Source organism: Ascaphus truei, chromosome 4, assembly GCF_040206685.1.
Source record: "Ascaphus truei isolate aAscTru1 chromosome 4, aAscTru1.hap1, whole genome shotgun sequence".
NCBI lineage: Eukaryota > Metazoa > Chordata > Amphibia > Anura > Ascaphidae > Ascaphus > Ascaphus truei.
The window spans coordinates 226,848,597-226,866,873 of record NC_134486.1 but is presented as its reverse complement, the minus strand read 5'-3'; the positions used below and the strand labels follow the sequence as shown (position 1 = coordinate 226,866,873).

The 18,277-nt window shown below is 42.1% G+C and overlaps 1 protein-coding gene across 2 annotated transcripts in view; it reads left to right on the top strand.

Annotated features, from left to right (window-relative positions):
* Nucleotides 1–18,151, top strand: part of TFB1M (transcription factor B1, mitochondrial) — a 64,891-nt gene extending 46,740 nt beyond the window's left edge. For both annotated transcript variants that reach the window (XM_075596956.1, XM_075596957.1), the window contains 2 exons: nucleotides 14,836–14,963; nucleotides 17,624–18,151. In XM_075596956.1, coding sequence (XP_075453071.1) covers nucleotides 14,836–14,963; nucleotides 17,624–17,885 — 390 coding nt within the window. In that variant the 3' untranslated portion in view covers nucleotides 17,886–18,151. The remainder of the gene's footprint in view (nucleotides 1–14,835; nucleotides 14,964–17,623) is intronic.
* Nucleotides 18,152–18,277: the final 126 nt, after the last annotated feature.

Here is an 18,277-nt window from a genome sequence, read left to right as displayed (position 1 = left end):
GACTTCCTGTAAATGTTTGTATATTTATTTCATCATATCCAGATCTACTACCAACCCACATAAAGCAGAGTTTTAATCCACATATAAATCACTGCCACGATATTTAAATTACATACAGAGAAAAAGAGATGTTAACAGCTGTAATATCAATTAGAAATGGGCATAGTACAGGATTTCTAAATAGAAATGATAAACAAATAGCAGTAAATATTCAAAAGAATACTTTAATTTCTGTGTTTTTTCCAAAAACATTTTGGGGATAAAAATGTTAAGGAAACAATTATTACTGTAAGACCATAGTGAACTAATTACTATGATGTATTTAGTAGTCTTAAACCTTGAACATTAGTGACACCGTTTAAGTATTTTTCAATTAGGATTATTTTATTTTTTGTTTTATTCGTTTTTGCTCTGCCCCAATGATGAGGTAAACTTATATAATAGTGCAAACTTATATTGTATCAATCAATCTCGAAAAAGGGGGCCGTATTGGAAAGCTGCAGCATAAGGCTAAGGCCATACAGCCTTCGCCTGCACGGAGGCGTGCGAAGGCTGTGACATCACCCGCGTGAAGCGGGTGCGTTTAGTGTCCATGTTGGACGTGCCGCGGAGGGCATGCCTAGGGTCATCACGGAGCTCGTTCGCCCTCATTGGGCGAACCGCTCGCGTAACCTGCCTGTTGCGCCAAGAAATCAGTTTCTACTGATTTCTTCCGCGCCTCCTCCTGCTTGCATCCGCGCGGTCTACGGGCACGATCAATGCCTTAAGGCAATGTGATCGCGCCCCATGCGGACGCCTCTGCGCGGTCTGCAGCAGTTTGTACCTGCCCTAAGACAGACACAGCTATGGTACCCATCCTAAACTTCAGGTCACAGGATTACCAAACTATTTCAGGGTGCATATTCAAAAACTATTTTTAAAAAACCTGCGTCTTTTAAGGCATTAGTTACCCTGTTTTAATTTTTTAAACATATCACATTACCTTTCGTTCAAACAGCCCCTTTCAGAACAACTGTGAAAAGTCTTTTGTCTTAATCCTCACGGGGAAACTATAATTTATCTATCTGAAAACATACTCCATTCAGGTTTGAGGCATACTAAAAACTGGAATAAAATGTAACATTATTATAATCTAGTAATAGAAAAGGCATTATAGCCTTGGCAATTTCAACATGTACATTTTATGACATACTCTAAAAATAGTACCGTAAAAGCACATTGTACTTATCAGGTGTTTCAATTACAAGGATATTAAAATAAAGTGAATTAATGGCTCATTGAACCATTACTGCGCTAGAAAGCATAGCATTGCAGCACTCCTGGCACAGAAGGGGTTTATTTACAGTACATCATTTACATCAGTATCTGTAAAGCACTTACTAGTAAAACGTAAGGCTTCTGATGCTTTCCTTGCTGTTGGCACCAAACAAAGAAGAAAAAAGGGCTGTGATTCTTTGTACGATTTCAATCTCTGAAGAATAAAACATATAGTCAAAATATATATTTTTCAAAATACTTTGCAGTCTTTGTGGTTTCAGTGAAATGAGAAACAAAGCAACTGTTCCTTTCCGTTCGTCTCGTCCTATATAAAGAAGTACTTTGTTCATCTTGGAGAAATAATGTATGAGCCAACAAAAGTTAAAAAAAAAAAAAATTTGACGAGAAATTTCTGTACTTTACATATTGAGACAATATCCACTCAAACTGCACACAAGTCATCTGTTTGCTCGGCTTTGAGTAGGATCCTGTCGTATTTGGTATACAAGTAGATCTTGTATTATCAATAGAAATGGCAGAATACTGTAGTTGTGTACAATAAGTTGAAAGCAGTCTGTAATACAAGGCGTCTGTACCCTTTTTGGTTACAGGTTTCATGCACAAAAATATATAAACTGCTTTCATTAAGGGCTCTCGGCTTACTGAGCAAAGAATGGAGCATCACTTCCTAACATACCCTGATAAAGGCAGAGTTACAGTATAATTTATTTATAAAATGTTTTTCCAGGAAGTAATACATTCATAGTTAACTCTCGTTTTCAAGTATGTCCTGGGCATAGTTATGGTTACATTAAATTAACAGGGTATACATTATTTACAAGACATTGCACGCACAGTAAGAGATAATATATATTATAGGCATACAACAGTTACAGACCAGATTAAAATGTGAGACCGCTTTAGTTTTGAAAGAACAGACCGGTGGTAGATTTGAGAGTCTCCGATATGTTGTTCCAGTGTGAGGTGCACGGTAAGAGAAAGAGGAGCAGCTGGATTCTTTGCTGAACCTTGGGGCCGTGAACAGTTTATAAGGCACTTTATAGGAAATCAGTTTAAAAAGAATATGTAAAACAGGTCTTGTTTTTTCAGTATTTCACAACAGAAAATTGCTGGAGTATTTCACAATCAAGTGTACACAATAACATGTTAACAAGTTAATTAACACTGGGTTTTTTTGTGTCAATAAAATTAGACAATATGTATTTCTAAATCTTTTTTTGGCGATACAGTATATGCAGCTATTTTTGTTTTTTTAGAACAAGAAGCTTAGGGTGAGGTTCATTGTCATCTTTGCCGTATCTCTATCTTGTCCTGTCCCCTTTTTGTAGATGGTCACTTGATGTCAGGGATGTGCCAACAATTTATGCCTTGCTTTACAAACAAGGCCATAGACAGGTATATTAGGAAGGGAAAGCCCTGCCCTGGAAATCTTACAATCTCTGCGAGACTTGCAGAGGCAGTAGTGGAAAGAATAAGTGAAATATGTGGCAGTTCCTGACCTCAACGCTTGGGTAAATGCTTCTGTGGCCGTGGTCATGGGGTCATATGCCCATATGTCCATATTCAAAGGCTTAATTTACAGGCGTCGAGAGATGGTGCTTGTCACGGGAGACCAGGACATTACACCTTATAACCAGAACCATGTAATTGAGCAAAACCAAAGAGTAAAACAAAATGTGATTTATTTTGTGGAAACAGACATACACACAATGGGTTACAAATAGCAGGAAGAAAACACACTTACTTGGGATACAAAACTAGACTCTCCTAAGCGCAGGGAATCCTCACCCTGATCACAGGCAGCTTTCTGCTGAAGCCCCTTTTCTTTCTTGCTGCAGACTGAAACTGGTCACTTGGCATCTGAGAATCATAGGTAACTTCCTTAGAACTCACTTAAAACTTGGAACACAGCTTGGGACACTCTCTGGGCTGGCTACTAACTTTTTTATATCCTTTCCAAAGCTAGCCCCGCAGCATTACTGCCAACCCGCAGCGTGGGAACTTTACTGCTAGCAACTCAGCTGTTTGCCAGCCTTGTGAAGCCGGGCACCTGAAGCTTAAACAGGGCACAGGGGCATGTGTGAAAACCGCCATCTTTCCTACTTGCCATGCAGAACCCCCCACAGGGCTTGGTGTCTCCACGTCTGGGGAGGTGACTATTGACCAGACCGGCCTGTATTCATCCCAGGACGTGGGTACTTCACTCAGCCATCCTTTCCAGATGGCGTTCACAATTCTGGACACAAGTGAGACTTTCATGTACAGGCCTATAGCAGACTTAACGGCACTACACTCTGGTAGCCCATAAGTCCCCCTCAGAGTCCAAACAGTGAATGACCCAGCTTAGGTTTCAATGGACCAGCATATTATATTTTAAAACCAAAAATCTATTTAATAAAATATACTTTATACATTTTCCTATTAAAATGTCCTAAGTCTTTTGGTGTGAGGGATAGAGTGAAAATGTGAACTGTTTCATCCCCACTAGCCATATCCCTTATACTCTGCAAACTTAGATTTATTTTTATTTGAATACAAGCCTCACTGTCTTATACATGACGGGAGCAACCCATGGGCCCCTATACCAGGGATAGGGTGGTCTGGGCATCCCCCCCTTATACTAGGGACACCATGTATGTTGCAGGGATACATTAACCCCTTATTCTCCATTTACCTTGCGGGACTGTGCTGCAGTAGGAATCCTAGTGGTGAGTCGCAAGAACATTTTCTGTGTAGGGGTTTGACCAGAGCAGTGTGCATCAATGTAGCCGAGAATCTTACCTGATTCCTGGGTACATCTTTGGGGTATCCTGTAACTCAGGAACCCCGCTACATAGCCACAATCTGCAAAGACCCACTCTGAAACTCATAGCCTAGCAATCTCCTGGTCCCAGCACCCCTGGAAAGGTAAAAACACAGCAATTCTTTGTCACATGATTTTACACACAGTCACAGTAATGCATATATGACAGTCAGGTCCAAGAGCTGACACTCTAGAACCCCAAAACACAGACCAGGGGCAATCAAGTGGGTTTAACCTTTATTAGTGTGCCTGGTTACCCCGTCACCGTCACAGTGCTTAACATTCTAAAGGGAGTTCAACCAATAGGAGGCAGCGAGGGAAAGAGCTCAAGCAGTGGAGGTGCAAGGGATAGAAAGGAGAAAGGCCTCACATTTGACTCTAGAATACATTGGTATACAGAGGAGTTCATGGTCGACTCAATGACTGCAAAGTTCCCAGGTCCTGTGGCTGCAAAACAAGCCAAAATCATCACCCCTCCACCACCATGCTTGACCGTTGGTATGAGGTGTTTGTGCTGATATGCTGTGTTTGGTTTTTGCCAAATGTGGCGCTGTGCATTATGGCCAAACATCTCCACTTTGGTCTCTTCTGTCCAAAGGACATTGTTCCAGAAGTCTTGTGGTTTGTTCAGATGCAGCTTTGCAAACCTAAGCCGTGCTGCCATGTTCTTTTTTGAGATTATGTCCTGATATATAAAACCATAGAATTCAAAGAGGGTGTACTTTCTTTTTCACATGTGTGTGTGTGTGTTGCTATATATATATATTATATATTATATATATCTATATATATAGATATATATATAGATATATATATATATAGCATTACAAGCCTGCAAACCACATTAAGGCATGACCAAATTTTGCAGGTACAAACACTATCTGATAAAAATTCTTATTTACCTCTATAATTAGAATAATGATAACATTGGATCTGTCCAAACCAGCAACATGAAAAAGACCTGCTTACTTGGAAAGTGGGGAGGGGCGAGCGTGTATGTATATGTATATATATGTGTATGTATATATATATATATATATACATATTTCTAATATGTGTGTGTGTGTGTCAAAAGGAGTGCTACTGAGCGTGTAAAATGTATACAAAAAAAAGACAGAAAAGCCCAATGGTACATCCCATTCACACATACACACTTACACACACACACGTTGACAAATCACCCAAAAATCTACTCGCCGAACAAAAAAATCTACTCGCCACCTAGTCCAGCCCCCAGGCCCGCTTAAAAAAAAACAAACAAAAAAAATTAATACATTCCTAGTAAGAACAACATTTGTTTTTGACAAGTTTATTTATTGTATTACATTTATACTACAATTAGTCCTTGTTACGTTTGTGTGTGTGTGTGTCGGATTTAGAAGGAAAAGAAAGCCAGATGTGAATGACTAGTTTCCTGAACCCCATAACTAGTGCCTGGACGCCCCCGCTTCACAATATCTAAAGCAGCAATCCCGCCTGGGATCTTACCTGATCCGCAGTCCCTCAATGTCCAGGTACCCTCATTCCCGCAATGTTATACATTGGAGGGGGGGTGTTCCCTACCTGTCTTCTAGGTTAGTGAGGGGGTTCCGATGTCTTCCGTGTGAAGCTCGAGAGTTAAATCTGGAAGAAAGCAGTATATGTTATTTCGGTGTACGTATAGGGCAGTTAAAATATATAGGGTAAATAAGAGATCCAGAGTGTGAGACAGAGAGAGAGAGTGTGTGTAAGAGACAGACAGAGAGAGTGTGGGTGAGAGAGAGACAGAGTGGCACACACACAGAGAGAGTGGGTGAGACAGAGAGTGTGAGACAAAGACAGAGAGAGGGTGAGAGAGGGACAGTCACCCAGTCAGTCATCCAACCTCTCTCACAAACATTTTCACAGACTGTGAGAGTGTGTGTGTGTGTGTGTCTCAGAGAAAGAGAGAGAGAGATAGTCACCCAGTCAGTCATCTTCCACTCACACTCTCAGTGAGAGAGAGTGTGTGTGAGAGTGTGAGGGGTGGGATGACTGACTGGGTCACACACACTCACTCTCACACACACTCTGTGTGTGTGTGTGTGTGTGTGTGTGTGTGTGTGTGTGTGTCTCACACACACACACACACACACACACACACACACACACACACACACACACACACTACAAGAAACAGCTGCTCCTGGAGTCCCACTCACCATCAGAGGTATGTGGGCGACATCTGGGGTCTGCGTGTGACATTGGGGGCCTGCGGGGAACATCGGGGTTATGTGGGGGCTTGCAGGGGACATCGGGTTTATGTGGGGGCCTGCAGGGGACATCGGAGTTATGTGGGGGACATCGGGGTTATGTGGGGGCATCGGGGGCCAGCGGGGAACAGCCGCTTGGCCACATCAACCTCCCCGATGGGAAACATGGCCAGACGGGGACGCGCTGGATCCAGAACCCACCAGCCAACTTTGCCTGCCTGCCTCCCACCCAGGCTGCAGCCATGGAGACGGGAGTCAGTGCTGCCAGCTTGCCCTTCTTCCCCGCTCGCATTACCCTGCCCGCGCAGGTGCCAAAGGAGTGTGGGACGGAGGGGAAGCGCCTACCTTGCTCCTCCAGCCCTGGGCAGCAAGCGGGGACCCCCCAGCCTACCACCCACCCTGGGCAGCAAGCGGGTCACCCCTCCCCCCAGCCTACCTCCCACCCCAGGCAGCAAGCGAGTACCCCCCCAGACTACCTCCCGCCCCGGGCAGCCAGCGGGAACCGCCCCGGGCTGCAAGCGGGGACCCCCCCAGCCTACCTCTCGTCTCGGGCAGCGATCGGGGGCAAGGTGGGAGGGGCTGACCCAGAGCTGCCAGTTGGCCTTCCCCACGCAGCCCAATCAGGGAGGGGGATTTTTTTTTAAAGCAGCCTGAATTCAGTCGCCACGGGCGTGCGGGCGACCGGATTTGTCGAACACTATCTATATCTATATAGATCAAAATCTTGTTTGTGAGTGTCTGGAGACCATTTGAGTGGTCTGTGGGTCCGCCCCGTCCCACGGCTCTCATTGGCCGGTGTCTCGCCCCCCCCACGGCTCTCATTGGCCGATCTCCTTGAAACCACTGTTCCACTCACACCGCTTCAGACTCTCACCAGTGTGGACTGCTCACACCCCAGAGCTTCCTCATACTGTGAGATCTGGGAGCCTACCCTGTGGATTACATCCATAACACACACGCACACGCCCGCTCAACCCTAGAGACGCTCACCAGGACACCAAAAGTAAGTACAACACTCCCCCCCCCTCTCACCCCTGTGGACTTGCGCCCCCCCCCCCACTATCACCCCTCTGGCCTTGCCCCCCCCCCCCACTATCACCCCTCTGGCCCTCAACGGCTGCCCGCCCTTGACCACCCCACCTCTTCCCCCCACACCCCACCCCACCTCTTCCCCCCCCACACACCACCCCACCTCTTCTCCCCCCCCCACACACCACCCCACCTCTTCCCCCCCCCCACACACCACCCCACCTCTTCCCCCCCCCCACACACCACCCCACCTCTTCCCCCCCCACACACCACCCCACCTCTCCCCCCCCCCCCACACCCCCCCCCACACCACAACTACATCATATCATATCATTTCACGCATTTACATCCCGGGCAACGCCGGGTATATCAGCTAGTATATATATATTTATGTATGTGTGTGTCTCCCCCTTTTGCTCCCTCTCACACATATTTTCTTTATCCCCCTCTCACTCATACACCCTCCCCCCCCCTCACTCACATACACCTCACTCTCCACACAGGTGTGATGTGGGGGCAAAGGGACTGAGAACTGATGCGGTGGCGAAGGCAGGGGGATTGAGGTCTGATGCGCTTGGTGAGGCAGGGGGACTGAGGTCTGATGCGGAGGCAGGGGGAGTGAGTTGTGATGCGCTTGGTGAGGCAGGGGTATTATGTGTGCGCCCCGTACCTCGTACTAAAACCACTGACTGTGTTACTGACAACTAGTGGCCACTTCTGCAGCCAAACTCTGCACATGCGCGCAGTATGCTACTTCTGATTCACAGTGTGTCACAACTCAATTCATTTTACTCTGAGATTTTCCAATGAGCCACCACCAGCTGAGAAGTTTCACTTTAAAAAAAATACAATTCTATTTGATTTGGGTCGTGTGTAATTAAAATCTTATCTGGTAACTATTAATATTTCCCTTTATCGTTTTGGGTATTGATAGCAGCATAATTAGTTTAAACAAAATAAGCCTGGCTTAAAATGTATCTGTGTACTATAAGTTTTTTTTTATCTCAAAAGAGATTAGGTAAAGATCATAAAATACTTTAAAGTATTTTGTAACTAGGTAGACGAGTGACACACTCAATTTTTCGCCTCTCTTGTCCTGAGAACAATTGTTACAGCAGATGGCTTTGGTTCTCACTGTACCCTTATTTATATCCCTTTCTATACAAGTAACAGTTATTTAAATAAAAGTGCTTGTGATAGGTACCTAATTAATGTGGATATAATTATAAATAATGAGGAAAATATTCTTTGCTTCCAGTAAACAAAATAGCTATGGTGATGCCTACCCACTACGCCACTTAAGCATTGTAATCCATAAAAATAAATAAATAGCAATAACATTGAGAAGTGTTGCATTCCACCGCATTTTCCTTCTTATCATCAGAATTCTTTTCCTCCTCTGCCAATTCCGCCCCCGAAAAGCACAAAGGGGAGAAACAATGAAACTGCACTAACTGAATGAGCCAAAGCTGTCTGAAAACAATTTTTGACCCATGTAAGGTAGCAATTGGTTAGTGTTTTCCCATCTCGAGCTGAGGTAAGCAATGACACCAACTGTGTGTAACTGGTGAAAGGAAAACAAATAGAACACATTGTGACATTTATAAAAAGGTGAGACTTTATTTTACGTTCTGTTCACTTAAAGAAGCCGTCCCGCCCAGCTGATTTTTGTTAAATAATATTTTTGATAGCATGGAAACCAGACATGACGGACAGAGATTTTTCCGTTTTCATCAGAAAACCACCAGTCCTGATTCATATCCTAATGAAAATTAAAAAACAAACAAAACAGAATGTCATAAGACCTCCATCAACAGCAAATGCGCAAAGCCCACTGATTATATTTATAAATGTGAGATTTCTTTCTGAAACAAAATCACCAACAAAACTGGCACTGGTCACAAGTTGAATAAGCTCTTACTCGGTAGCCTGTGAAGATGCTTTCCTGAGCATACAAATATATATATATATATATTTTTTTTTTAAAGAAATGTAAACGATACTAATTATTGTATTTTTATGAAGTATTAACTTGTATCACTTGCAAGTTAATACTTTCATCAAAATTGCAATAAGAATTACAGTTTACATTTCTTTAAAACAATATTTATATACTTAGCAATTAAATTCCATTAAAGATCCCATTAATGAAACCAAATCCACATATAAAGCCCAATTTTATTTGTTTATAACCACATTAAAAAAAGCATTTAGAGGATCTGCTGTGAAGGTTAAACATTTCAAGCTATTTAAATGTGTCTTGCTGTTTAAAGTAAATATGCATTGGGGATCATTATTTTAAACCACAATCAGTTAAGTGACTAAGAATGAATAATAAAAGGGAAACCTGAGGACAAAATCCTGTAGAGCTGCTATCTATACCAATTGCTTGTGCATTTTGGATGATTCATGCTGCTATTTCATTCTTGCATAAACATGGCATGGAAAGACAAGCTACAAAACTATAGGATATGTTGGGAGAAACATTTTCTATTTTAGACTTGATTTACAGACTTTTTTTTAATATACACATGTTGCTACCCTATAGTTTCTGTATCCTGAAGGATGCACATGCATCATTGTTTTTATAGGGTTCCTTAGTGTGACATACTTTGAGAGTGTCTAAGGCTGGGGCCATGGTACAGCGGACCGTGCATCCGCACGCTGAGTGAGCAGACTGCCTTAAGGCAATGTTCACTTCCATGTGGGGCGCGAGAGTTAAAACGGATTTTTTTTGCGTGACAGGCCGGTCACGTGAGCGGTTAGCCCAATGAGGGCGAACCAGCTCCGTGACGCCCCTAGGCACGCCCCACGGCCTGTCCACCATGGCCAGGGAAAGCACCTGCTTCACGCGGGTCACTTCCCAGCCTCTGCGCGGGCGAAGGCACCATGGCCCCAGCCTAAGAGTGTCCACTCATCCACGAAGCAGCAATATAGTTTGTTACAGAGGTTGTAAACACATGGTTTGTTAAAAAGACCAGTGATTCAACAGGATTGAAAACCCCTAGGAGTTTGCGGGGTCTCTAAAAAAAAATGAAGTGGTGAATGTTGCTAGGCAGTATAGCGGGTTACTGAGCCCGTGTGGAGACTGCGCACTTAGTAAAGTCCCAAACCTTAGCATGGTATAATTGTCAATTACAGCAGCAATAGCACCTTCCAGAGTCACTCCCCCCAAGACAAGGTATTATAGGGGGTGACTTTGGAAACTTCCGCAGTGATTGAGAGCTACAGTATATCACCCATGCTGTCTGCACACCGTGAGGTGCAGTTTGGGGCCTTTATAAGCGTGTGTCCTCAAAGTTGTTGCAGGTGCCCTGTGACGTTTGCCCTTATTAGTCAGAACTTTACATGCTTAGTGGTAATTCACTAGTACAGTATACACTCATTATTTTTTTAGACAGCAAAAATTGTACTCCCACACCTCGTAAGTATGTTGCTTAAAGCAGAAGGGACCCACCGGTTCACGAGATACTTACCGGTAATGTTACTGGGTTTAATATCCCTCCAGATTAAATAAAAGGACTGGCAAGTCTGAGGCCAATAGGAAGCCACAATATTATTCGTTGAGGCTTCCTTTTGGATGGCCATTTAAATCCCCTTTATAAAACCAGGAAGTAATAACGGTAAGTTGATTGGTAAGTTGTGACGGTGAGGGGGTAACCAGGCTCAATAATAAAGGTTAAGTCCCTTGGTTACCCCGGATTCGTGTTTAAAGGTCCTAGAGTGTCAGCTCTTGAACCCAGCTGTCTTATATGCATCACGGAGACTGTGTAGTAATTATGCGACAATTAAATATATTCTGTGTTTTTGCCTTTCCAGGGGTGCTGGGAAGTGGAGCTCATGAGGCTGTGAGTTTAAGGGTGGGTTTTACGGAGAATCTTTAATCAGATTGTTGCTATGCAGCGGGGTTCCCGAGTTATAGGACACCCCAGAGATGTACCCAAGAGTCGGGTAAGATTCTCTGGCACATTGAAGCACAATGCTATGGCAAAATCCTAACCTGGAATAGTTCTTGCGACTCGCCGCCAGGGTTCCCTGCTTCAGCACAGGCTGGAAAAGTAAAGCGGGCATGGGGGATCAAGATATCCACAGAACAGTCCCGGGGTCCCTAGTATAAGGTGGGATGCCCAGACCATGCCTAGGCACTCTGAACCTGGTATAGGGGTTCAGGGGGTGCTCCAGCTATGTTTAAAAGCTGCAAGGGATTTTATTGTGTGTACAGTAAAGTCTGGGGTGTGCAGTGTGCCAGGAATAAGACTGATAAGAATAGGGAACACATATTTTTATTCTATCCCTGACACCGGACCAGAGGACTTATAACAGTAAAACACACATACACATAAGCAAAGTTTTATTAAAGGTTTTTATTTAATAAATGTGAATGCTTCTAACCATGTATATCTGTGACTGTGGGATTCCTAGTCCATGGTTCCGAGAGACCAGATGGCTACCAAGCTTGGCACCACTGAGTCTGTGCTTAGTCTGGACTTGAAAGCCTCAGGGATGCGAAGGTGTTAGAACAGGATTTAGAACAGTAGTTATACTTGAGTACCTCCGTCCTGGGCTAACAAAGGGCTATCCGGTGACCATTTGCCCTGCCCCAGACTCTGCGGAGCCTGGACAGCGGGTGGGCTTGATATGCTAAGAGGCAGAAGTGCCAGGTTGGCGCATGCCCCTTAGCAGAATCCAAATCGGTGCCCACCCGGCTTTAGAATACCGGCAAATCGGTGATAGGCTGGCTGGAGAATTCCCACGCGCTGATTGGTTGTAGTGGTTTCTGAATGGGACTCTGAAACCCATAAGAAACCTTGCAGCCAATCAGGACCTCAGATTCAAAGTGCCAAACCATCAGCGGCAAATTCAAAGATGCTCTGTGAAGAATAGACACGAGCCAGCTTCAAAGATTTTGACTCAGAAAATATTCTAAATCCTACTTTGTGAGGATGTAGCGGTCGCGGCTGGGATTGCGCCGAATTGCGTTCCAGGACTTTCGTGAGTACCTCCCGGTCATTGGAAAGGGCTCCTACAGAGGTCGTTTGTGACAATTTCGTTTAAAGGAAGATTTTATTTGTTAGCCCCGTTCCCAGTAAGTGTGTTAACTGTGTAAATTGTGTTACTTTGTGCGTATGTCAAATGCTGAAATAAATTACAATTTATTTTACTGCTGTGTCTAGTTCAATCAGATGATTCTGGTAAGAAAAGGTGTTAATAACCCTGGTCTCCTGTGACATAAGTATCTTGGGAAGCAGGGGATCCCCAGGGCTGAAAATAGCAAGATTCAGCTCTGATGAGTTTATATCAATATGTGTAAAATAAATAGTTACAAATTGCATTTTCCCTTTTTTTGTTGCCATAGCTACTCAGACTACATGATGGAGTTTCGAGTGCAACCTTGGCTTTCCCAGAGAAATGCTTTGCTTTAGTACAGGAATAGCGTTGCACAATCTGCATACTTTTATAGCAATAATTTATTCAAAATGTCTTGTCTCGTAGTATGCATCGCCCTGTTTTTCTTTGCTTTGTTTTCAGAAAGCATTTCTATCATTTATTCAAGTTTGAATTTAGAACAAAACCAATTATTTGATGTGGAGAAAATGATCTATTTGCTCGGTATGTTTGTGTAGTAACTGCTCGTCCTTCTTTCTGTTTTACACTTTTAAGTGTATTGATATTGAATTAGTTACTGCCTGCGTTGGAAGTTCAGTGAAAATTGATTTCATCTTTTTGTTGTCCGACATGCATTCAATGCATTGCAAGCCCCTCCGGCAACTAAATCGTTAAATAAAAATAAAAATATAGGTACATTTTCTATAAAAGAGATACCTGGGTTTCATTCACATACTGTAATGAGCAGTCTGTACCATTGTGCCATTCTTGGAGCCTGCACAGACCCTATGCCCTTTCTAGAATGACACGACAATTATCATCCCTTTACTGGAGAACACAGAGATTGGATATGGAATGTCCCGCTTCTCTTGACTCGATAAAAAAAAAAAAAAAAGCGCCCTCCCAGTCCAGTTTGAAGTCAGGACCTGATGGGTCAAGATCTCCCAAGAAAAAAAAACTGATTGAAAATAGTAAATTTGAAAACATATTACTGACTCCAGCAACCCAGGATTTAACTTTCCAATTTACATTTCAAGAGAAAAACATTTAGTAGATTGGGCCATATTCCTTGGCTGTTTTTATTTTTTTTCTGGTTTTTATTTCATTTTTTCCCTCACTGTGAGAGCCAGTTGTGGCCCAGAATATTTTTAACTGTTTGTGGATTTGTTCCAGGGGGTGTTCGTAAGTACTCGAAAGATTGAGTGGAATAATTGAAATTTACTTTCAACCCCATCAGCCACATTGGGACCAACTGAGCCCTCATTGGAAGGGTTTAGTAAAACCACCAGCTGTTTAAGATCTTTCAAGACTTCTGCTGTTTCTCACTTTAAACGTCTGCAATTAGAATATGTGATGATCTCATCGCAATATTCTGTACCCAGGACACCCTTGAAAATGAGAGAGGACTCTCAGTATATTTTTATCCAGGTTTACTATTTCATAACTAAATACATTGTGGTTCTCTATGGCACTGCGATGGTTAATACTTTATATACTGTTATTTTCACTGTTTTTGTATTATGCAATGTAATTAAGCCAAAGGGACCGGTCAACTATGCAGATGCCATGGTTTTCAGGCCCGCCATGAAAGGGTCAGGTTAGTAAATGTGAGGCCACGCTTATAGTGCCGGCGACGTCGCCACTAGCGAAAGTTATCATTCAGTTTTAAGCGCTGGCGACAAGGCCAGTGACGTCACGAAGTGGGCGGGCAGAGCTCTCTGGTTTAGAGCGAGTCACATGTGGCAACTGTCTCTAAAAAAAAAAAATCAAATTTACCCAGCTTCAACATTTTTGGTCGCTCCATCGCCGTCGCGCTTACTATAAGCGCTTGCGACGGAGTCAATGTATTTGTTTTGGAGCGACGTCACGAGGCATTATAAGCGCAGCCTATGGGATGGTTGAGTAGGGAGCGTATTAACCCTTTAGTGGATTTTAGAGGGTTGTCCCTGCTAGCTGATCACCTGAGCTATGAAGGGCTTGATAGAATAAGTACAATTTTAATGTTTACTGTTTATTGTTAGGGGAGTGGGTTGTGTTGTATGTCTGCCCTTTTTTGGCAGCAGATGTCAAAGGGTTTAAATCACTTTGATGGCATACGGTTCTGGAATGATTATTATTATTATACTACTGTACCTTTTTGTAGAAAATATATATATATCTATTTGCATGCTTGTTTGAAGGTAATGGAGGAAATTGAGATCGTGTCTATCGCAGATCAACTATTTTATCGGCAAACACCATCATGCGAATGACCACAACATCTCGAGGTTATCATAATTATTGGTGTGTTATATTCATAATGTCAAATATTAATGCGATTTTATGACTTTTAGGGAATCCCAGCCTATGAGCTGTAGTTGATAATTATTGTGTTTATTTTTCTTTTAGGTGGACGTTGGGGTTGTGCATTTTACCCCTTTAATTCAACCACAAATAGAACAGCCCTTCAAACTGGTAGAAAGAGTTGTCCAAAGTGTCTTTCAGTTCAGACGAAAATACTGCTACCGGGGAGTTGGGTAAGTTAAAGGTTTTTATCTACCATCCATTAGTTCAAACTGTTTTCAAAAACACATTTTATTGTGCTGCATCCAAACAATGCTCCTCTTCGCCTGCTGAAAACAAACTAAATGTTTATACGTTTTTCATGCATTGCTTTTACTGCTGTGGAGTTCACCTGTATCTGTCTTTAGTGATGCGAACAATTTAACATTCTGTAGGCATACTCTGGAGATAACATTTTATACAAATGTTTACAATGACCCGTCATTTAATTATACCAAGCTGAAAGATATTGTTATTGGATCCCTAAATGCCAATGAAATAATAAAAAAATAAAAAACATGTGAAAACTCAGAGGTTGTACTGTAGCTGATCAAAGCTTTCATTATATATGTATATCAACTCTTCTTTTTTTTTTTAATGTGAGTGGGAAATGTTTCTTTAATCAATATTGTTCTATCCAATACTTTCTGTATTATAAATGTCATCATGAATCCCTGAAGCTACTAGTGAAGTCTTGCTATTTGCACCTGCTGAAAACGCTCTTTAAGTACCAGTAGAGTAACCTCTATAACATAGTATCTGTGGGGTTATTTTTTTCATTTGGGGACAAAGGGCAGTGTACCTGAGCACCACACACGCTCAGCACGGCCGATTAGCCAAGTGAAGAGAAGAAAATCAAAGGCTACATTCTACTATAGGACATTTCCTATGTTCCACTTATTCAGCAGTAATTTAGCATTCATTATAATGTGCTGGGAAACCCGGTGAGCATCAAGTTGGCTAAAACAAGAGAACAGAAATGTCATGATGAGAGATTAATGGCTCTTCTGTGCTCCTTTTCACAGCTACACAGGATAGAAACCATTGCACAGAACAGTTTACCTCGTCTTGCTATTTAATGCCAGAGCAAACGGCACCATTGTACCATTTTCCAGACACAATTGGGATTATATGTGCTTTGTGGTTGCATTCTCAATTTTCTTTACTGATGTAAGATTCACTAGTTTCTCAGCATTATAAATGTAATAAGACATATTAGGGGAATATACAAATACCGGCAATTTTGAGAAAGACAGGTGCATTACAACAAAAAGTAATGCATTTATTCTCATATAATAGCATACCAGCTGTGTTTTTGTTTTATTTCAATGGAACCTGTAATAATGCTTTACGGTTTTGTAGTATATTTTTCTAAAACTATATTGTGTTTCCTTGTGTAATTTGTAGCATGACCCCCGTTTAAAAAAACACTAAAGGCCACATATACTAAGCGGACTACTCCATAAGACTTGTTCATCTTGTGGCCCCTGACAAAATACCAGACTGCAATATAAAGTAACACAACTCAAAGCTGCTTCTGCTTAAAAAAATGAAGATCCATTGAACATAATTTTCGCTCTTTAAAAATGAAAAGCAGCAGAGTCCCATTTTTTTATTGTGTGTGTGTAATATATATATGTGTGTGTGTGTGTGTGTGTGTGTGTGTGTGTGTGTGTGTGTGTGTGTGTGTGTGTGTGTACACACACACACACACACACACACACACACACACACACACACACACACACACACACACACACATATTTAGAACACGGGGTCTGCCGAACCACACTATTCTTAGCTCTACGGACCTTCTAGTTTGCAGGTGGGGTTAAAAAGTGCTTGTATAAAAATAGCTCTTCTCATTGCTGTCTCTACCTCTGACCCACTGATCAAAATTGATGTTTATCAGTGAACCTCCCTGGAATCACAGTCTTAAGTACACAAAATTAAAATCACACATCATGATACATGGAAGAATGGACTTAATCATAAGCTGTTGCATAGTACCTCCATATGTATCTTACACTGATCCCCTTCTTTTTGTGTATATTATTTTTGGTCCAAACAGCCCCAAAAAACATTATAGGCACTAATCTGAATATTGGGTACTCTTTAAAGAGCAGTCCAAACCATTTTTTACGCCTTCATTTGTTAATACAGGTTTGAAGCAGGGGGTCTCCAGAGCTGAACCCCATTAATTTGAGCTCCAGGGACCCCCTAATTGCAGAGATACGTAACCTCCAAAGGGGGTGCCAGTATCTCCTGCAGTTTTCCGCTTCCTCGTCACATGAGCCAAAAGGAATCCACACCGGATCACACCACGGCTTTCTATTGGTCCGCAAGGCCAAGGAGCTTTGAAAAGCGGCCATATAGTGAACCCAGGAGTGACTACCGGCACCCCCTCAGAGGTAAGTTCCTCCCAGAACTGAGACCCCCTGCTTCAAACCTGTATTAAAAATATGAAGAACAAACGGCTTGGATTGTCTCTTTAAATTCTGTGCGGCTTGTATTTATATAGAGATATTCAATGTCATTATAAAGGTATGGACTTTCAGGGACTTTGTTTTGAGGAAACCTGTTCCCTCACTGGAGTTGAAAGACTTTGTTTCATGGGATGAATCATTTTAGGTGGTTCTTTTATCAAGAATGTGAATTCTAAAGGAAGAAAGAATATGTTGTAGAATTTGTCCATGTAGAAAAAGACTGAAGAGCCACACTAACAGAACGTGTAATTTCTTGAAATGCTTATTGTGAGAAATCTGACTGCATCTAAAATATAACAGAAATACTGCCTGTTTCTGCCTGACTTTCTGCCTCTAGATTCCTTTAATACGTTGTTTTTTCTTTGTAGAATCTTGTTTCCAGAAGCACAGCGCTTACAACTTACAGAACAGATGCTGCTGTTGGCAGACGTGGACCCAACACTGCGACCAGGTGAACTGACAATAGCACACTTTAGAAGTTTGTGCAACGTGTACAGAGGACTGTGTGATCAAGATCCCAGTTTATTCACCTATAACTTTAGAGAAGAACTCCGTCTGAAAAAGCTTTGTAAAAAAAAACCCAGTAAAGAATGTACAGTAGAAGATATTAATTTGACAGAAAGTTACTAGGCGGTGATGGTATCTTGTGACTTTCAAAAGCAAATGACCAGGCAAAAAAAATAAACAACATCAAGCTACTGTATAGATAGATATAAATAGTTTTTCCATTCAGATGGCTTTTTTTGGATTGTCTAAAGATAATTATTTTAAATATACCATTGCCACTGGACAACTTTGGGGGCTCCTGCAGGAGAAGGTAAGCCTTGGTTTTGGTAAAGGAAATGTACTCATAAGATTTATGTAATATTAAAATAAAAATGGCAGATTGAACCTTTCATTTGAGCATCTAACCTTCTTTTGTCTTATTTACTCATCTTTAAACCTGCAAAAACACATTTGCTACAAATGTTTTAATCTTTTCGGTCTTATTGACAGCATGTTACATGGAAGCTTAGCAGAAC